General features: G+C 40.8%; 4 protein-coding genes and 1 long non-coding RNA gene across 5 annotated transcripts; 3 read left to right on the top strand and 2 right to left on the bottom strand.

The window, feature by feature from the left end:
- The first annotated feature begins 2954 nt into the window (after nucleotides 1-2954).
- Nucleotides 2955-3801, top strand: LOC103991456 (uncharacterized). Its single transcript, XM_009410934.3, has one exon. The coding sequence runs from the start codon at nucleotides 2965-2967 to the stop codon at nucleotides 3589-3591; it is 627 nt and encodes a 208-aa protein (XP_009409209.2). The 5' UTR covers nucleotides 2955-2964; the 3' UTR covers nucleotides 3592-3801.
- A 1285-nt stretch (nucleotides 3802-5086) lies between these two features.
- Nucleotides 5087-7897, top strand: LOC135629572 (pentatricopeptide repeat-containing protein At4g39530-like). Its single transcript, XM_065137116.1, has one exon. It carries the CDS (start codon nucleotides 5204-5206, stop codon nucleotides 7652-7654), a length of 2451 nt encoding a protein of 816 aa, XP_064993188.1. The 5' UTR covers nucleotides 5087-5203; the 3' UTR covers nucleotides 7655-7897.
- Nucleotides 7898-8309: 412 nt separating this feature from the next.
- Nucleotides 8310-11020, bottom strand: LOC103991466 (probable serine/threonine-protein kinase PBL3). The gene is made up of 6 exons (XM_009410946.3): nucleotides 10659-11020; nucleotides 10191-10522; nucleotides 9982-10117; nucleotides 9352-9485; nucleotides 9139-9262; nucleotides 8310-9058 (listed from the first exon to the last, which is right to left on the bottom strand). The coding sequence occupies exons 1-6, from the start codon at nucleotides 10714-10716 to the stop codon at nucleotides 8601-8603; spliced, it is 1242 nt and encodes a 413-aa protein (XP_009409221.2). The 5' UTR covers nucleotides 10717-11020; the 3' UTR covers nucleotides 8310-8600.
- A 5011-nt stretch (nucleotides 11021-16031) lies between these two features.
- LOC108951431 (uncharacterized) lies at nucleotides 16032-18139 on the bottom strand. Its single transcript, XR_001975847.2, has 2 exons — nucleotides 17635-18139; nucleotides 16032-16381 (listed from the first exon to the last, which is right to left on the bottom strand). It is a non-coding gene; the product is annotated as an uncharacterized LOC108951431 (long non-coding RNA).
- A 190-nt stretch (nucleotides 18140-18329) lies between these two features.
- LOC103991474 (small ribosomal subunit protein uS9-like) lies at nucleotides 18330-19813 on the top strand. Its single transcript, XM_009410956.3, has 2 exons — nucleotides 18330-18855; nucleotides 19669-19813. The coding sequence occupies exon 1, from the start codon at nucleotides 18408-18410 to the stop codon at nucleotides 18843-18845; it is 438 nt and encodes a 145-aa protein (XP_009409231.1). The 5' UTR covers nucleotides 18330-18407; the 3' UTR covers nucleotides 18846-18855; nucleotides 19669-19813.
- Nucleotides 19814-21734: the final 1921 nt, after the last annotated feature.

Genomic DNA, 21734 nt, shown 5'->3' with positions numbered 1-21734 from the left:
CTCTCTCTCTCTCTTCATGTTGCTTGTAGTTAACTGTTCTTGGAAGGCTAAGAACATGCATCTTTTCAGATGTTCTCAAGAAAGTTCAGCTACAAAAGCTAAGAGCTTTAGAGCTCTTAGAGTCTGTTCTTGGCTGCCACATGGACCATGTATCAAAAAGGTTCATTCACTTTTCTGAAAGCTTTTTCCATCATGACTTGTCGTTTGAACTACTCTTCTTTTCAATGAAAGATCGTCACCGAACCTATTCAGAAGCATAAAGGTTCGAGCAGTATGAAGCATATGCCGCTAGAGAGAGAGAGAGAGAGAGAGAGAGAGAGAGAAGAGCATGGAGATATCTCTGAGGAATAGCACGAAAGAAGAGGGGAAAGAAAGAAACTGAGAGTAAAGAACATGAGGAAGAAAACAAGGTGTGTGGAAAGGAGACTGTCACTGGTTTTGGTAGTAATATCTTGCTGACAGTGGAAGACGACCTTTAACCCGTACCCCATTTTGGCCTGAGAGGAAAAGTCCTACTCTTAGATAAGAAAGAGAGGCATGTGACTCACTGTCAACACTAACCTGCAAACTATTCTGATGGTGATGGTGGTGCAACGGAGCAGTCTTGTGCTGAATTTTCTAGGTTCATCATGAACTGTTTTCCTTATTTCGTGGGATTCAGATCTCATTTCTACTGTTCCGGAACATCTTGTTGACTGAACACCGAAAAGAAACATCAGCTCATAACCCACTGTTGCAGCTAACAATCTCAAGAACTACTCATCAAACACTAGAAACCCAGTAGTTCTCTGAAATCATCCTCGACATCACAGGTACTGTTTCCTCGATAGATATTGCACCGTGTACTGGATGAGATGGTGACCGGAATTTCTGCAACGATTAATTGCTTCAGATTCTCAAAAACATAGAATTCCATCCTCGCCTTCGAAATATGGTCCAAGAATGAAAATTTCTACTTTGTATGCTGAGAGCGAGAGACAGAGACACAGTAGTCAAAACCTTTAGGCATGAAAGTCAATGAGAGAGTAGATCAAGGGCTTGTGATCACAGCTCACGAGACATGGCGTCGTGCTCTCGTTCAGGGAATCAGAGTGGGTGGGTCAGGGCACTCACAATCACAGACATCTCTGTCCATCTGCCTTGCTCTGAGGATGCCAGCAATGATTACTTGTTGGAGTCTGAGAGCTCTGAGTTCATTTTCTTGAATGACATATCTTGCCAGAATTGAGGAACTTCATCGCATAATTAGTCATGTCCAGTGAATTCTTTATGATTATAGCCTATCCAAAATGTATGGAAGCTCTAATCAGCTGCGCTGCAATGGCAATCCTCATCTCGAATGGGAGGGCTCAGTGTGGAGCTGTTCTTTTCATGTTGATGAGGACTGCTATGTAAGTGAAGAGTGGCCTCAGCTCCATGTGGAAGCACACTGACCTAGTCTTCTCTCATGGCTATGAAGCTGCCAGTAATACGCTCTGCTGTTCAGCTATCTCAAGAGAGGGGGAGCTCCCTGAAGGCTTCTCTATGCTGGATCACAAGCTTCCTTGTTTGATGCAGTGGCTGTCTGCTATCAAAAGTGGATGAACCAAAATGAAAGGCACAAGAAAACCTATCATAGAATTGTTGCTGTAATTTGATCTGAAAAACACTAATTGGATGGGGAACATAAATAGAAAAAAGACATCAGAGGTGATCAAGAACTGATCCCAGGTAGATAGGGTTTCACATCATGATCCTATGAAAACAAGGTCAGATGAGAACTCAGGTTGAGATTTCCCATGATGTCATAAAAGTCAACCTGGAATTAGAGGGGATCATGCATGTTAGGTGGCATGATAACATGATCACAGCTGAGGATGAACAGATCATCCTCGATTAGAGGTACTGATTCTTCTTTGATCAGTGAGAGAACAAATGATAGGGTGGACCAGTTGACCATCAGATGCTAGTGCTCATGAATCAGCAGCTGAAGTCAACCAGCAATCAGATAAACAAGTTTGCAAGATCCATCGTTACAGATAATTTCTCTGATATTGAGGAGCATGGTGTTGGGGGGGATTGCTTTCTTTCCTCACACATGTGCTGCCAACTATTCTGGCCTATCTTCTCGATCAGAATGCCCCTCCCTTCTGTACTCAGCTGTTTGATTGCGCATTGTGTGGCCATGTGCTGAGCACATTGGAGATGGGGCACGAAGACATGTTTGTATGTGGCCTCGCAACAACTCATTACTGAAATGTCCTCAGTACTTCAAATAACTCATACTTGGTGGTCCTGCTGCTTCTTCTTTCTCACAAGATTCCTGTTTGGGATCAAGAGATTGGAACTCCTCATCTTCATGCTCTGTTGTTTGTTCATCCACAAGCCCTTCATGTGGCTGCAGAAAAAATGCTCAGGGATGAACTGCATCCACTCTCTCTCTCTCTCTCTCTCTCTCTCTCTCTCTCTCTCTCTCTCTCTCTCTCTCTCTCTCTCAACATTAGAAGATAGATTGTCATTGTGATTCAAATATGGGGATTCAAACTGTGGAAAGTTTCACCATTCTTTGTTATACTAATTCATGCCTGTTTTGATCACATGGATTTTGCTTTGGAGGACATATATATAGGACGTAAAGCTTTTGATGTATATGAGAATGTTGAAGTGATTAATATAGAATTAACATTATAATTTACACTAGAGAAAGAGATTGGGATATGGGGTTGGACTGGCGTCGATTTGGGTTTTGAATCGATTTTATGATGGCCCAAATTGGGTTTCCACCCAATCCAAAAGTCCAGCCGATCAGGTCAAAATCAAACGAGTCTGGCCCAATGTCATAGCACGCGGCTTCATTCCGTTCGTGGGTAAGTGATCGAGTGGAGCAGGTCTTGCAGCAGATCCCGCACCAATAGGAAGCTTGCCCACTTCGTCTCCTGGCCATATAGCTCACGGCTATGGATAAGCCCGCCAAATCTAGAAAGCATGGCAACCGCCGCCGCCGCTGTCCTCCTCTCTCCGCCGCCGTCCTCCGCGGCTAAAACCCTCCTTCCCACCGTCTCTCACCACTCCTTTCCCTCCAAAACCCCGGCTGGCCCCCGACCCCCCACCACCAAGCTCTTCGCCTCCTCCTCCTCCTCCTCGTCGTCGTCGTCCTCCTCCTCCTCCCGGACACTCTCCCCGAAATCCCCTCCTAGCTCCGCCGCCGCCGAGGAGGAGCGCATCTTCTTCGATGGCGGCGCCCACTACGGGGACCTCCTCGCCAACCTCCTCCTCGGGTTCACTCTCCTCTGGCTCCCCCTCACCCTCGCCGCCGTCTCCCGCGCCTTCTTCCTCCGCTACCGCTTCACCACCCGCCGGGTCACCGTCATCTCCGGGTTCACCGGCCAGGACCGCAGCGACTTCCCCTACTCCTCCATCCAGGACGTGCAGGTGGTGCCGAGATTCATCGGCGAGTGGGGGGACCTGGTGATCACCCTCAAGGACGGCACCAAGGTGGACCTCCGGAGCGTGCCCAAGTTCCGGGAGATCGCCGACTACTGCCTCTCGATGGCCGACGGGACGCAAAGGGGGTCGGAGGAGAAGAGAGGCGGCGGGCCGAGAGGGTTTTGAGCTCAAATGCGGCATCTTTCATGGACCTTTGGGGTTTCCTTCTCTCCTTCCTTCCTTTCACCTTTACCAGCAGGTTTGTGACATCAAATCCATTGGGAATTTTTGGTGGTGCAGTGGCTTTGAGCCTCAAAATTCTGTCTGATACTGAGAGTTGGATCTATCTACACACAAAATTATGGATTTAATTGCAATGTTAAAGGTCTTCCTGATTGTTTTCTTTGTTCTAATGTTTATATACTCACTGACTGAAATTGTTTGTTCCTCACAAATAGTAACTCAAAATTCTGCAAGAAATAGTAGAGCTTAAACAACAATTGTTGATCATGCAGAGAAATTATCCCACAATGAATAAGATAATTTCTCATTTAGATGGATTGACAGGTACTGGAAAGTAAACATGGCTATCAACTTCAGGTGTATGAACCTTAACTTCATTCGATGGCATCATCTACAATGAGGAGGAACTCTGTGATTTAGAATTAAGGCCATGCGGTTGAAAAGTATAAGGATATTGCTAGAAGCATATATTCTATCTTGATTCTCAATATTTGCTGTTTTCTCTGTCTTGGCTTTTAGGCTAAAGTTTGCTTTACCTGTTTTCAATCTTGTAAGATACAATGTCAATATATTTTAGCTTTTTCTTTAGTTTATTCATAGTGACCATACATGAAGTCTGGTTTTCTGTAACTGTGATGCTATCCTTGAAGGAAATATATCATATCTATGTTGCTGATTTAGGAAGTTTGTCTTCCATTCATTGGGATATATCCAATTTGCTCACCTTAAGGACAACTTATTAGAAAGTTATTGCTATGCAAGGTGGATTGTTGGTGATATGTCCTACTTCTGCATGGAGATTATGGTGGTGGAGTCTACCTCTGTAGTACCTACCAGAGATTTTGAAGGTGAATAACATATATTGTTCTGAAATATTGTTTCCATTTCATTATATATATTATGTTTTTTTGGTTGATGAACTCTTTAATTGATTTATAAGAATTTAATTGGTATATTATTATTGATTTTAATTTAAGTATCTTAGAGATTCACACGTTAAACTGTGACGATTAGTATTAAAGTCAATCTAGTATTCAAACATATTAAATACATTAATATTTGATTTGGATTACATTGGGCTTTAACGAGGGTGTCAATATAGAAACTTCGAGTCATACTTATAATTGTTGAATAAAAATATTAAATAGTTAAATAAATAATTTATATATAAAAAAATCCTAATAAGGTAGAGTTTTTAATCAATTATTTGGATATTTAAACCCATAATAGATGCCAAGCAATAATACTTACAAAAGTATTCGGGTCGTCAATTAAAAATCATGAGATGAATCTAATCAATTTGGATCCGATCCGACTTATCAAAACAGTCGAGCCCTCCACTACGATCGATTCGAATAGTCCAGAATGTTTGCTTGAAATGAGCCGATCAATTCTACGAAATGAGCTCAGTGGTAGAACACAATTGCTTGATACATCTGATGTTGGTCGATTCGGGTTCGGTCCGTACTGAACCGGTACGCCGCTGTCACCCATAAAAGCGCACACCGCGAACCAACTTCCACGCACGCGCGCGTGCTCGTTATGATATGGCCTTATGAGCTCTAAATCGGTAGCGTACGACCTGCTTCCGAGAGCCCAAAACCTCGTGCGTCTTTTGCAGTCATGCATCTCCGATCGAACCCACCGCCGCCGCCTCCCCCCCATCCACGCCCAATCCGTCGTCGCTGGCATCGAATCCGACCTCTTCTTGAACAACCTTCTCCTCAATGGCTACTCCAAGGCGGGCCGCCTCCGAGAAGCCCGGCAGCTGTTCGACAGAATGCCCCGGACTAACCTAATCTCTTGGTCCACGATGATCTCCATGTGTGCGCAGCATGGACGAGAGGAGGAAGCCATTGCCCTCTTTTCGCGCTTCCGGAGGTCCTCCTTCGGGTGCCCCAATGAGTTCATCCTCGCCAGCGTCCTTCGTGCCTGCGTCCAGTTGCGTGCGGACAGTTTTGCCTGCCAAGTTCAGGATCTCGTCGTAAAGACTGGTTTCTGTTCGGACGTCTTTGTGGGTACTGCATTGATCAACTTCTATGCGAAAATTGGATGCATGGATGAGGCGATGTTAATATTCGATGAGCTGCCGGTGAGGAACTCGGTCACCTGGACCGCAGTCATCACAGGGTATTCTCAAGTAGGGAAAAGCTGGATATCGTTGGAGCTATTCGATGAAATGAGGGAGTCGGGAGTTCAGCCCGACAGGTTTGTTCTTTCGAGTGTCATCAGTGCTTGTTCGGCTGAAGATTTTCTTGAAGGCGGAAGGCAAATCCATGGTCATCTGTACAGGGGCGGAACCGATATGGATATTTCGATCAACAATGTTCTCATTGACCTGTATTGCAAGTGCGACAGAGTACGAACTGCACGAGGGCTGTTTGATCGGATGTGCGTCAGAAACCTTGTCTCATGGACCACAATGATTGCTGGGTACATGCAAAATTCATTAGATTCTGAAGCGATTGATTTGTTCTCAGAAATGACCCAATTAGGATGGCAGGCAGATAGATTTGCTTGCACAAGTGTTCTCAGTTCTTGTGGGTCCTTGATGGCCTTACTGCAAGGTAAGCAAGTGCATGGATATGCCATCAAGGCGAATTTGGATGCCGATGAGTATGTTAAGAATGGGCTTCTTGATATGTATGCCAAATGCAATTCTTTGGATTGTGCGAGAGTCGTCTTTGATGTCATATTTGAACATAATGTGATCTCTTTTAATGCCATGATCGAAGGATATGCTAGGCATGAGAAGCTGGTTGAGGCGGTTAGTCTGTTCAACAGGATGAGATCCGGAACATTGAATCCAACCCTTCTGACATTTGTGAGCCTACTTGGCGTATCTGCATCATCGTCAGCTGTGGATTTGAGCAAACAGTTTCATAGCCTTATGATCAAATTTGGAGCAGCATTGGACTTATTCGCAGGTAGTGCTCTGGTTGATGTTTACTCTAAGTGCTCGTTTGTTGATGATGCGAGAGCCATTTTTGATGAGATGGAAAACAAGGATCTCGTGGTGTGGAATGCGATGATTTATGGGTACACTCAGAATGGGCAAGGGGAAGAGGCCCTCAAGCTCTTCCATCAACTCCAAGTTTCCGGTTTGACACCTACGGAGTTCACTTTTGTTGCACTGGTCACTGTAGCTAGTAATCTTGCAAGCCTATTCCATGGGTTACAGTTTCATAACTTGATCATTAAGGCAGGAGTAGATTTGGATCCCCATGTCTCGAATGCGCTTGTTGACATGTATGCAAAATGTGGTTGCATCATTGAGGCATGGAGATTATTTGATTTAATGCGTGGAAGAGATATTGTGTGTTGGAACTCAATGATCTCAAGATATGCACAACATGGGCAAGCTGAAGAAGCCCTAAAGATTTTTCAGCTGATGCATGATGAGGAAATTGAACCAAACTATGTCACATTTGTTGGTGTGCTATCAGCATGCAGCCATGCAGGGCTTGTTGAGGAAGGGCTGCATCATTTCTATTCTATGAGAGACAAATATGGGGTTGTACCAGGAATTGAACATTATGCTTCTGTTGTTAGTCTCTTGGGTAGAGCAGGAAAGGTGCACGAGGCTAAGGAATTTATTGAGCAAATGCCAATTGAGCCAGCTGCAATTATTTGGAGGAGCTTGCTTAGTGCATGTCAAGTGTCTGGTGATGTCGAATTGGGAAAGTATGCAGCTGAAATGGCGATATCAGCAAACCCCAAAGACAGTGGACCTTATGTGTTATTATCAAATATCTTTGCTTCCAAGGGAATGTGGGTCGATGCGGAGAAGGTTAGGAAGGGAATGGATTGCAGTTTGGCATCAAAAGAACCAGGATATAGTTGGATCGAAGTGATGAAGGAGGTACATGTGTTCATCGCTAGAGGTAGGGAGCACCGGCAAACAGACTTGATCTACTTCATGTTGGATGGGCTAACAAAACTCATCAAAGATGTTGGATATGTACCGGATATCACCCTACTGTCGACCAATGATGGAAATGATTAAGGTCATCATGAGCAGAATTGTTTACATCTTATGCTGCATCATATCCGATCCAAATAGCTAGTCGTGTAATATGCATAATAGATGTACATTGGATAAGGAGTTGATTTCAATTCTGGGATCCTTGTATTCTCGAAGGGCACAAGTCCTCAAAATTTTGGGGTAGGGGAGTATGTCCTTTAGTTATAATGGATTGTGTCTGTATAATTTTTCCTAGATTTCAATGACAGGCAAAATATTCTTGTATCATGTTCCCATAAGTTCAGCAGGCAAACATAAATGAGTGATTATGAAGTATCATGAAAGAAGACTTCTCACTGAGAATTGCAATCATCTTACATCCCTTTTTTGTGTTTTCATTTCTGAACACATCATATTACATATCATGTTGTCAAATTATGACTTCTATAAGGGATTCCTTACAGAATATTGTCTGATGATTAATCGATTGGACGACAAATTGACTCCAATATAGACTCACATGAATCAAAGAAGTAAATATGATCCCTTCAAATTAACCTACCAAATAAGTAATCGGTCAATGATTACTTATTGTAATATCAAAAACACTTAAAAGATGAAAAGAATAATAACACCGTGTGTACAAGACATTAATAATTCTCTTCTAGTAATCTATTTGTTACTTTATACTAAATAATTACATCACTAATTAATAAAGCCTTGATTAAGAGAGTATCTACATTAAAGCAAAAGATGATCCAATCCATAAGAACAAAAACTCTGGACGTATCAACTCTTTGTTACATGTTATACAGGAGATCCATAACAAATCTTTGTATACATGGGCAAACTTCAATCAACATATTTCAAGAAAGCAACAGGTTTCCATGACGGCTGATCTGCACAGAGGTGATTGCATTCTTGAAAGCACAAAGCCTCACTTCCCTTTTCCTGTCATCACCAACAAGTTCAACTAAGCTTCTACCGATCAATATACACGCGGTGATCGCCGGTAGGACGGAAGAGGAGATCCGATTGGTGTTGGGCGCAGCGGTGAGCGAGGGGGATTCCTCATAGGTGACCTCGGTATCGTACTTGACGTCTTCGGACGAGTAGCTTGGGGTGGCAAGGCACCAAATTTTGAGTCTTGCAGTTTCTCCAGGGAGGCCAAGACCTCGGACATCCGAGGCCGACGTTTAGCATCCTTGCCGATGCACTGGAGAGCAAGGATGCCAAGTTCATGAGCTCCTTTCTTCAGATACTTCCCCTCCAGCCTTGGGTCCATGATCCGGTATAACTTACGCTTATCACCCAAGCTAGGCTTTGCCCAGTCCACAAGGCTCTGCTCTGTGCCAGCTTTTGTCTTCTCAAGGGCTCTACGCCCGGTGAGCAGCTCCAGTAACACAACCCCAAAGCTGTAGACATCAGCTTTTGCAGAGAGCCGCCCTGTAATCAAGAAATTATTTGGTTTTAGGAAACCCAAAATACTTGATGTCATGTGAGAGGATTTAACATAGAGATCCAACCTGTTGCAATGTATTCTGGAGCAGCATATCCATGAGTTCCCATCACTTGAGTTGAGACATGAGTTTTATCACCAGTAGGACCATCTTTTGCCAATCCAAAGTCTGACAGCTTTGCATTAAAATCCTGCATCGTGGAAGAGAAAAATAAGCTGTACGAGTCTGCAAACCAAATTCCATGATACTTCTGCCCATCTCCCATTCCTGCCAACATACCGTGTCAAGAAGAATGTTAGAAGCCTTGACATCTCGATATATGATTTGGGACTCATCATTCAAGAATGAGAGCCCCCTTGCAGCTCCAATTGCAACTTTGATCCTAGTTGCCCAGGGTAGTGGCTCAGCACCTCCTATAAGAAGACCATAAAACCAATGTCAATAACCAAGACTACTTGATAGTTGTAATTTTTTTTCTTCAGCATATACGAAGACCAGCTTTTTTTGTTTTGGAAATGGATATATTTTTTATACTTCACATTTTGTTGAAAAATTCTCACAAAAAGATGGTGGACATCAAAAAATCATAGAGGAGACACTTCAAAAACTAACCATGATATTAAATATGAAAACTTACAATCTCTAGAACACCTTTAATCTCTGCAACTCTTTTGACTCTACTTTTATCTCTTCTTTCAATTGTATATCTAAAGTATTACATGGACCCTTATATTTACAGAGGGATAAAATCAAGATTTTGACTCCAACTATAATATGAATTCCAAGTCTCAAACCAAAATTTTATCTATTCACAAAGTTTGATTTAATATTCCAACATTGATTCGAGTTTATATCTCTTAAAATAAGCAATAAGCAATGTTGGATGAAGAATTAACAGTTGTGACTCACTTCTGAAGAGATGGTTTTCCAAGCTGCCTTTAGGCATGAATTCATAGACCAGAAGTCGATTGTCACCCTCAGAACAGTAGCCGATCAGCTTAACTAAGTTTGGATGATGAAGCTGACCCAGATAGTTAACCTCTGTCTGCAATCAATCACCAGGAAAGGTTAAGAACCAAGGAATGCATGGCGCAAAGAGAGAAGAAAACCTGTCCTACCAGCCATTCCTTGTGGCCTTGGAATCCTTCAGGTTTAAGTTTCTTGACAGCAACCACCATGCCTGATCCCGGCTTGGAAGGAGCAAAGTTTTGTTCATTGATCCAACCTTTGTAGACATAGCCAAATCCTCCTTCCCCAATAAGACTGTCGGGGCGGAAGTTTCTGGTGGCATTTCTTAGATCATTAAAGGTGAAGGCCTTCAAATTTGAGTTAGACAAGATCTCCCCCTCAGTTCTTGAAGCAGGAAGAGCACCACCAGTCTTTTCCTTGTCGGAAGGTGCAGAAAGATTTGACGACACACTTCTTCTGCTGGTACCAATGTTTGAAGGATCTGTTCAGTGGGGGAAAAAAATATGGAAAGATTACATCAACAACCCAAAAATTGAGCAGAATTCCGCGAGGAACAGATGCAAGATGACAACTTTAAGCAACAAATCGAACCAAAAATAACAGGTTTCGACACTCACAGGAAGCGCGATGTGCGGAGTTCTCGACCCTCGATGGACAGTTGAAGCAATTGCCCATGGCCTCCGCTCCACCAAACAGTAAATCACACGCCCATCAAGGAATCCCGCGGCTTCGTAAGGGACCGGTAGATGTAGGCGATAGCGATGAGGTGGGGAACCAAAAGACTGGAACTTTCCTCTCCCTTTCTCTCTCTCTTTCTCTCTATATCGTTCCTCCAGACAGTGACTGGTGAAAGAAACAGAGGAAGGGGGTGGAATACGGTGGGGGGGAGAAGGAAGACGACGAAGGCATCGTTTGACGCGAGGAAGAAAGGAGGAAAGTCTGCACCATCGTCAGCTTGAGGTTGGATTCGTGGCGGCCCATCCGACCTCCAAAATACCCCCTCACCGTGGTGGAAATGTCGGAGTTATTTTGACTTTTGAGTTTGACTTCTTTAATGGGGAAAAAAAACAGCAATTTCTTATTTGAAGTTATTTTACTTTGCATTGGACTATTTATTTTAGAATTTATTTTGATGGATAAAAAGAAAATGGAAGGCAGATGAAAAAAGAAAAGATGGAGAGAGAGAGAGAGAGAGAGAGAGAGAGGAGTTATCAAAGAGATATAATAGTGTCATTATTAGACATCATGCTGCTGCCCAACTCTACCATAGGACATGATGCTGTGTCATACTATCACATTGCATATTGTTTATTCCCCCAAAGGAATTTGATTGTGGTGCTTTGACCATCCCACCGTCTTTGATTGATGGGCTCAACCGGCTGTTGTTCCCACCTTATCATCAGTCATGACTTTTTTTCTAAAAAAAAATAATTTTTTTCTCTCGTAATAAATCAGTCATTGTCCGTCGTATAAACATCACTTAACGTCTAAAGAGAAAAAGGTCCAAATGATCTGTCACCCACTTACTCACACAGATAAAGTCCAAGAGACAATTTAAGACGCTTACAACATAGACTTACGAAGTTGATCTATGGATTAACTTAAGTGTCGAAAAAATCGACTCGAAAAAATTCTCTTAACTTTGATTTTTGTACCGGTAACATACCGAGAAGAGACGCTTTACGTCTTAGTCGATTTTACATATATGAATCAGGGTAATATCGAACTAACAAAAATATGCAAAAGAAACAAAGTTTATAAAGAGATTTAGGAACAATAAGAAACCAAAAAGATTAACAAACAAAAGGTCTTTTACGTTGATTTTCTGATTTTTTAAAGATTTTATTTATAAAGTAAAATAAAGTAAACAGATAGTATTAAAACAAAAACAAATTCTTCATGCGTTGTCAATAACATGTCTGACACTAATTTTCTTATAATTAAGAACAAATAAATTAAGTTTCATTGCATTCTTTAGAGTGTAAGTGTTGTGAGTTTGATGTACCAAATATATACTTATCTTTTTTTTTTAAGGGCAATTAGCATCTTGTAAAAGTTAATAGTTTTAATATCAGACTAATTATAGATTATTTTTTATAATTAATTATATTTAATATTTTAATCTCTATACTTTTAAAAGTTATATTAAAATTTTTATACTTACGAAATTAAAATATTTAATCTTATTTCTCCTCGTTCTATCGATTTTACCGATGAAAATACCACACAATCCTATTTCTATTTACTAATTAACTTTTTTGAACAAGCACATCTTACAAGCTAGCAAAATTATTATCAAGACAAATAAAACAAATAAAAAAAATCTTCTTCGGTGTTTAAGTCAGATTAATATGCATTAATTTAATTATAATAAGGAGTTGACTTTGCTTGAAAGACTTAGAATAATCGACAAAATAACATCAAATGGTGGGAAGGAGGAGTGGAATCTAACGTCGAGAGAGTTGATGCAGGTGATTTCGTTGATCTAAAAGAGAACACGCGGGGCTTCTTCTTGGACATGTCCATGATTCATAGACCGCATGGCGTAACCCTAAATAGGTTGGCCTAGTCATTTGCCAAGTCCGGCCAATAAAGACATGATCGAGTTGTCAGTCTTTTACGTTACGTTAGGAGAGGGAGAGGGAGAGAGAGAGAGAGAGACCCTTTTGGCTTCTTCTTCTTCTTCTTCTTCTCAACTGTTGCCGTCCCATCCACCCTCGTTTCAACGCGCAAGTCCAAAGAAAATAAACATCAATATGGAATGTTACGTCAAAGTTGGTGTAAATAATAACATGTAAATTAAATAATAATCTAATTATATCTCTGTTAATTATACCTACCGGTACGAGTACTCATATGGATCCATCGCTAATGGGGCGGAGATAAAAAAATAACAAGAATTAAATAAAAATAAGGGTCATTTTCTATTACCCATACAGAGAAAGATACAAAGAGTATTCTATTCATTCTTACTTCATTTTATATTATATATTACCGATAATAATATCAATAAAAATATACATATTTAAGAATTCAACTCGATATCGATAACTCCAACATTGGAACAGTAACTAATAAATCAATCTTGTACTTAAATTTATAAAATTTTCTATTATTAATTAGTCTTAATGATTTTTTTTTTATTTTTTTAAAATATAAATTTAATTAATTAAATAAAATATGGAGAAACTATGGGTTCCCCACCCCCATGGTGATTTTCACCGTCGTATGGTCTAAATAGGGATGGGAGATAAGACGTAAATAACGATGAAATTTAGGAACCCCTTCCTTTATTCTATACATAAACGATGCTATTTCCTTAATTGCATGATATTTAAAATGTCATCCATGATTTAAACTAAAATTTAGGAATCAAAATGGGTCAAGTATTTTTTTTTTTTAAGGTATTCGAGTTTACAAGTTTTTATTATTGATAAGGTATATTTTGGGTCAGGGCCACATCACAATCAATGCCACGCCACGCCACCACCAAGTCAGTAAGAGGAGCACCCCCACGCGTCAAGCCAGAATCCGTACCAAGGCATTACTTGAGTCGGTCGTATGCGGACTTGGTGTGGCGATCGATCCTCGAGAGGTGAGATGGTACCTTTGTGCGGTCGTCATCCCGGAAAGCTCGGGACAACGCCATATGGCGTCGTTCCGTGCGTCCCGGGATGACAATCGCACAAAGGTACCATCTCACCCATCGAGAATCGACTGTCACACCAAGTCCGCGTACGATCGACCCTCGTACAGTAGTATAAAAATCTCTAGTCGACATCTGGCCTAGAGGAGGGGAAAAAACAAAAACCTACACCAAGCGCTGACTTGATCGTCAGAGGAGCCAAAGTCGGTAACCAATCGACGAGGGCTTTCTGTGCAAGAAAGCGACCTTTACAGAGTCATAATCATCATCCCGACCAAGAGACGCCAACACTCTACTACTAGCACCTTGTCCTGAGGGCATGACCGACTTCGATGACCAGTGAAGCTGACCGTAGACTTCCGACATCGACCCGTGGACTAGGTCGTACTGATTCATCAGTCACGACGCATCAGTTCACCAACAATTATCATATTCATCATCATCAATTATTATGCTTGTTGCTGAAAAATTCACATTTAATAGGCATTTTTAATTTTAAGAAAAACCATTTTTCAGGAATTGGATTACAAGTATCATTAGTCAACTAAGTTGTTGTAAGCTGCTTCTTATAATCAATTAATTTACTTTACAACATGTCATTAAATCATGATTAATTCAACCATTAGGAGAATCCATCATAATCAAGTAAGTCTTACGTCAACACCTCCTCATTTATAAGTACAACAAATCCCAGATAAAATAATTATTGTGCTGTGATAATTCCAACACAAAAAAGTCCACTCCTTAGGTAATGACATGGAACTCATCCACGCAAACTGCAACCAAAGTCAGATGATTTGTTTGTCTCGTATGAAAGTACTGCTCCAATTTCCTGGTGACTTCTTCCTTTGGAAGATTAATGCCATTATTTGACCTTTTGAGCCCTCCAATCCACACGTGTTTTGGCACATTAATACATGACATTTTTCCTCCACAAGCTCCCAACAGGAACTTGACATGGAACATACAAGTGTGGAAGTCAATTGTGGCCTTCACATCCTTTTAGCATTAATAGGAGGTAAAATTTCTCATGGCACACCTTGGACTTCTGTATTTGCTCCACACAAGTCTTTGTCATCAGCTGATGACCTCAAAACAAGTCAATCTGAGCATGTCATCCATCAACCTTTACCTCCTTTTGGATACCTAAAGTCAATAATCATCATTAAGCGTATGGAATACCTTTGGATCTTTTAATCCGAACACTAAAGAAAACAAGTTTGGTAGTCATCACCGAGCCTAATAAATGTGTGTCCACGTAATATAAGTTGAATGGGAAGCATAAAAAGTGCATCAACTAAGTAAAAAATTACAACTTTATGCTCACATTATGCTACTGATAAGGTCAATTCCATCATGAGATCAGTGACCCTAAGTGACCATGATAGCCAATGTCATAGGGCTAAATGAGTGTATCATCACCAGGGCATATGTGAGTTTTGGATGGCCATGCAATCTAGGATAAAATTCATGAGGTAGCATCACAATAAACTACATACTTTAGATATATAAATTGTGTAATAATACGATAATATGATTAACACATCTATTCGTGTGTGTGGAAGGTCGATTCACTTCCGTCTTTATTTCTATACTAATCCTCACTATATCCTATGTAGTTAATCTTATAGCTATGATTTTATATTGCTTATGTTATTTTCAAATCAATGCATTAATGAATCGTAGACCATAGCTTTCGCTCACACCTGGAGGACGGCAGCATTAACAACATCAACGTCTTTAGGCGACACCTACCTAGGGAGCAACTCAGAGGTAAATAAGCTTAAGGCGATGGTGCAAGAATGCTTCAATCCCTTGGGCATATTTAATTAGTCATGACCATATGCCATCAACTGAGGATGTGTTGGTGGGTGGTTGACCAATCCAATTTGCTCCTTTAGTTTTGTCCAAAGGGCTACATAACACTCGATGTTTTGTCGAACTATACTGATACCAATGGTGTACTGATACCAATGGTGGGTAGGGTTTCCCGACGTAATCCCTATGATGCTCAAGTCAGACTCTTGAAGCACTTGCCTTTTATAAGCGGTCCTCCCCTAATTCTATTTAATCTTTTTCTACTGACGTGGATACCACGTACTGAGTTCAGGTTGAGGGTGACCTATTAGGTATTATTTTCTAATCAAGTAGATTTCTATGTTCTGCACATCCAATAACTAGAAATCTTATTGTTATGGTCAAAAGCATAGTTTTACTGAGTCTAATACAATTCTGCTTTCTTCTTTAAGACAAGATTTTATTCATATCAGAGCTTCAGGCAAATCAGAACAATTTGTACTTCTTCAATGACAGATCTCAATTAGATCGCAAGAAGTTCCAATCATCTTGATAAGAGACTGATTTCAATTTTCACATTATAAATCAAGAAACAATGATATATACATCTTTGGGTATAGTCATAGAATATTAGATGGAGATTTCCCCATGACAAGGTGACGAGAATTCTATGTACAACTAAGCAACTCATTCAGCCTCGTCATCGTCTGTATCAAGCTCAAGGTCTTCTGCAGCTAAAAGTTGAGTGATGTCCCTTGTGTTGTCATCTTTGGCCTTTTTTCGCATCAGATCTCGCTTCTTATAGACGAGTGTACACCTTTCTAGGGTGTTGGAGAAGTACTCCATGGATGCCTTCTTCTCCTATGCCAAAATATTTCTCTCTTCCTCGAGATTAATCTGAAATATGCTAGAATTATCCACAAGGAAGATGCATCCCAGAAGTGCTAGTGAGACTAACAAGAAGAAAAGTGATGCTTCCAATAAACATGTAAAATGGCGGTCATAAGGTAAAACTGCGGACTAGAAGACAGTCACACAAGGGATCTTTGGCAATGCAAAACAGTTGAAGGATGCAGAAAGGTGCTAGTAAACATAAATGGAATAGTAACACTGAAACAACGTCTGGATTACAGCCAAACAAAAGCTGAAATTTAATGTTTCATAGTGCTTCAACACAATGTATGACAACATGACCCCCACTGCCTCAGTGACCATGGTTTGCACAGTTCAAACCATGCTGCATACTATTTTGCAGCTGATATGGTAGCCTAAAAATAGAACTTCAGGGAAGGAAATAAGAGTAGAGTGGGTTAAAGCTATGACAAAGTAAAATTTTTTAACAGAGTTACCTATCATAACACGTACACTATAGTTCTAGATGGATTCTCGCAATCCAGGAAAAAACATAAATAGTTAAGATGCTATGCCTTGAAAGTTGTTCTAATACTATCTATCCAAAATGTACTTTACTCATGGTAAGATCCTATCGAAGCAAGTTCTTCTCAAGATGCTACCCATCCAGAAAGCATGCATAGAACATATGAAAATATGGCTTAGTAGCCGCTCTACTGATAATATCCAGAGTCGTTCACAAGTTTCAGAACAAATTAAGAAACAGATATCATTGAGTGTCAGGAGTAAAACCATCTAAAAGCAAAATAAGATATAAAGTCAATCAATGATATAACTAGTTACCTGATTGGAGAAAAGGAATTAATTAGGCAGATGTCAAAAGAATTTAACAAGTTCAATTAAATGGCATGCAAAGAGTTTTGTCAAGCAACACCAATTAGTTCCTTTTTTTCAATAAAATACATATTCAGTGATATATAAATGAGACATTAGACAATATAATCATCTGACAGTAATCAAGCAGCTCCAAGGCAAATTCATGTCGAGTAATGTAACATGCTTATAAACCTTTGATCAACAGAGAAGATGTGCTTGGAGGTTCATATAACATTGTTGTTGTTCAGCCTAAGCAGCAACTGCCATATATCCACGCTGATCAAATGCTAACATATTTGTCCTTAATTACTTTATTCGTTCAAACAAGCAGATCTTAAAAGTGTAAAAAGATCAAATTTTGAATACAAAATCTAAGTTACTTTCTGGACAAGAGCCGAAGAAATGATCTTTGGGGAAATTACCAAGAGTCTCATGACGTGATTTCTCGGAGTTCCAATTGGAGACCCCGGTGATCGTCCTCCTCGGATTAGCGCGCGACCCCGGCCCCATCCTCGGGGCGTGATCGACGACAAAAGGAGATGATGCAAAACAAGGGGACGGGAGCCGGAGATCAGAATACCCCGCGGATGGCGCGAAACCTAGGCGGCCGTGGCTTCTGCAGCAGTAGATCGAGGAGATGACGGCGTACCGGCGGCAAATTGCTCTCAGATTGCTCATCCTGAGAGCAGGAAGAAGGGAGGAATAGAGTTAGGGTTTCGATTTGGCGGAAAGAGGAGCTGCCTCCGGCGCTCTGCCGTTGGGAGTTTCATGACGGAAATATCTCCCACGACGGCGAGAACGAGAGGACCGGATCAATTGGGTCCCATGTCGTACGTGGCAGTTCTTTGTTCGATACGAAGGCTGTCTGATGTTATTGGTGGAAAACGATGAGCAACGTTTCCGGATCTGGTGTGGAGACTGCTTGCAACAAATAAAAGACGAGGACCGAATCAGAACGCCGCATGCCTTCCAAATCCGAAACTTATGGAACTCAAACGCGCATTTGGATCCCGCGAATGTTTACCGGATTCGCATCTGGATTCGGATCCCGACCCGAAGAGTAATCGAATGCGTCGATTTCGCGTCAACCGATATAAGGAACCAAGGCCGGAGTTCTGCGCCGCTATCTATTGGGACTTTTAGGGTTTGGTGTCGTTCTTAGTCTTTCGATCTGATTGGAGCTCTAGCGGTGGCGATGGCTGCGGCGACGGTGGAATCGGTGCAGTGCTTCGGGCGGAAGAAGACGGCGGTAGCGGTGGCGCACTGCAAGCGCGGGCGCGGGCTGATCAAGGTGAATGGGGTGCCTATCGAGCTGGTGAAGCCGGAGATCCTCCGCCTCAAGGCCTTCGAGCCCGTCCTCCTTCTCGGGCGGCAGCGCTTCATGGGTGTCGACCTCCGCATCCGCGTGCGCGGTGGTGGCAAGACCTCCCAGATATACGCCATCCGCCAGAGCATCGCCAAGGCTATCGTAGCTTTCAATCAGAAGTACGTTGATGAGCAGTCCAAGAAGGAGATCAAAGACATCCTTGTCCGCTATGACCGTACACTCCTCGTTGCCGATCCCCGCCGCTGCGAGCCCAAGAAGTTCGGTGGCCGGGGCGCTCGTGCCCGCTTCCAGAAGTCTTACCGTTAGATCATCGGGGGTTTGCACTCTGCGTCTTTTCTTCCCAAGTTCGAAAATTTGGTGCATTTACTTTCTGATTCTTCCTAAATGGATCGTTAATGTTATGGCTATAGGTAAAGTTTTATTCTTGATATTATGGGGATTCTAGTTTCTTTTTAAATTAAGCTTATAAGAGGACCTGCCTACTAAACTTGACTATGATATAGAAATAAATGCGCCTGTTATTGTTAATTTCTAGTGCTGTATTGTGCCTCTAAGTTATGTATTTAGAACATTTAGCTAGCGCAAGTTGAGACTGCTTGTCTAAATTAGTATGTGATTTTTACAATTTATGTTACTATGTTTTGGCCATCGGTCATTACTTCTGAAACAAAGGTTCCTGTAATAGTCAAAAGTTTTCAATTTTTGTTTACCGAAAAAAGTTGTGGAAAATCTCGTAAGAGTTCCCAATGCAAAATGATATTACAATTTATCTTCATTATGAAAATTATGCTTTCAAAAATTGGATAGGTTTTTATACTATTGGATCATAATGCATGAGTTCAATAGATAAACTGTAAATTAATTTTGCGAGTAACCCTTGACATAAGGAATATAGATTGTCATGGAAATCATGGGACGTCCCGACTGTCTAGGGTATGGGTCTAGATTTTGATTCTGGTATGTCTTGAAAATATCATCTTGTTTGCTCTCGAAGTTATAGGCCTGTTCTGTCCTACCACTTAACTGACTACATGCTTGCAAATTGAACAATCATACTTTTTTACTTCCTCCATTTAGATCCATTATTCTATTTCAAATGCTCTTACCTACTCTTTTCTTCCTGCTGCAGATTGTATTGATTATTGCTCCTGGGCATATCGTGACTGTTTTCCTGCTTGAGTTTCTTCTTTGCTTGTCTAATTTGACAAAACATTTATTTGATATTCTGCATACAAGTTTATCTAATTTCATGCATCGTCTACATTTTCCTGTTCTAGACTTGATATTGTCTAGCAGCAATTAGAGAACTTTTGCTACTTATGATCATTTAAATGTAATTTTTGGACAACCTGAAACTGGGGCTTGGGTTGACCAAGATATAAGACCCTGGTCTTATAGAAGGAAACCAAGTCTGGCTCCAGCAAGAAATGGGTCAGATTCATGAGAAGTGGGATTATTTGGCCCCTTAGATGGACCTGGCTTTATGGTGTCCAAACCCCAAACTGCCTCTGAGATCTGGCCAATGAGGATCCTTTATTTTCAATTAATCTTTTATCCTTCAAATATCCCTCACAGTTATTTGAAAATTTCTTTTGAATACATATATAATAGGAAGGAAAAAAGTTAAAGAGAGGATATCCGAGGTTAAAAGGGGAAAAAAACCTAGGGGAAGATTGTTTTTGTTACTCAAATCTTGACCATTCATGTACTGGAGAGGAGCAATCTTAGCATGGTGTTCCGACAAGGTGGTTTCTCATGTTGACGTTAGAAGATCTGTGGAATGCAGATCATCATCCTGTTGAAATTGTCTGGTGGTCAACCAAGTCAAGCACTGCTGATTTGTTTGGGCTTGCTCTCCGAGCTCTTGTACATCATCATGTGTGCTGTCTCTCTCTGCAATCCTGAACTTTCCAAGCTAGCTTGGGAGATTACAACATCTAAAATCTCAACAATCTGATCTTTTTATTCCAAGGAAACATAATTGGTCACCAGAAGCTTGCAGCTGTACAAGTGAGACAAAAGCCATACCAAATCTAGAAAATTTTGTTGTGTTCCCATATTGAGGAGCACATGTTTGACACATTGACAATTCTCTACTTCTGTGCTCCTCCCTTCTCCCTCTATATCCTCCAACAATATACTAGTAAAAGAAAAGGTCAAATAAATAAAGAAAAGAACACAAGTGGAGGGGACTTTTTTTCTGACCTACCCAAAATGATCAGATTAGCATATTGATATTAGATGAATGAACCATGGTAGACTCATTTTGGATCACTGAACTTGCATCCTGTCCTTGTGTCATCACTGAGCTTACATCTCAACAGTTAAAGCTGTCATTTCAACCTTTTTCATCAAGAAAATTTGCCCAACATCCATTTCATTTCATTGGAGACCTGGATCACAGGCAAACCGTACTACTGTTGTGATCCTTTCCATAATATCAAACATTTGGAGCCTCACAACTTTTTGTGGCTCTATGGTCCTATTCCACTGTTCCACAAGAAATACCAACAAAGACAAGCCAAATTATTATAAAGTAGCTTGCTCCATGTTCTAAATGGATGAAGACAGAAACTAAGTGAGTTCTGGAATGTTGAAACTGTTTACAGAACACCAGTATCATCAAAAGATAAACAAACAAAAATGTCGACAATAGTTTAGAATGACACTTGCAGCTCCAAAACAAAGTGCCCCAAGACATGACAGATTAGACCCACAAGCGAAGCAGCATTGCACATTTCAAATCAAGCTATTTTTTCTGTGTCTCCATCTGCATTAGTATCATTCAATCAGGGGGGGTCCTCTAGAAGTCATTGTCAGATTCTACATTTATATTCCAATGTTCTTTCCTCATCTGTTTTACAGTGAACAGATACCACACTCATTCTGAGACATTCATCCTTCTCAGATCACAGATACCACCATAATATGACTCATGGATGACTCTTTTTTCATCCTTCAACTTTCAATCCTAGTTTGAGTGACAAGTTTAAAATCTCATATTTCTCTCCAAAAAAGGGGTAAGATCTCAACTATATTTTTAACATTATCATCTTAAGCAAAAATAATAGATATCAAATCTTTGTTTTTAAGCTTAAAAACTTATACAAAATTGATCTAGTGCACCCAAAAATATTTAACAATTGTACCAAGGAACACCACAAGGAAATTTAAGTGATATTGGTTTCTTTTCCT

The sequence above is a fragment of the Musa acuminata genome, chromosome BXJ3-1 (genome assembly GCF_036884655.1).
Source record: "Musa acuminata AAA Group cultivar baxijiao chromosome BXJ3-1, Cavendish_Baxijiao_AAA, whole genome shotgun sequence".
NCBI classification, from domain to species: Eukaryota; Viridiplantae; Streptophyta; class Magnoliopsida; order Zingiberales; family Musaceae; genus Musa; species Musa acuminata.
The sequence above is the reverse complement of the archived record's forward strand: the minus strand, read 5'-3'. Positions and strand labels throughout refer to the sequence as shown.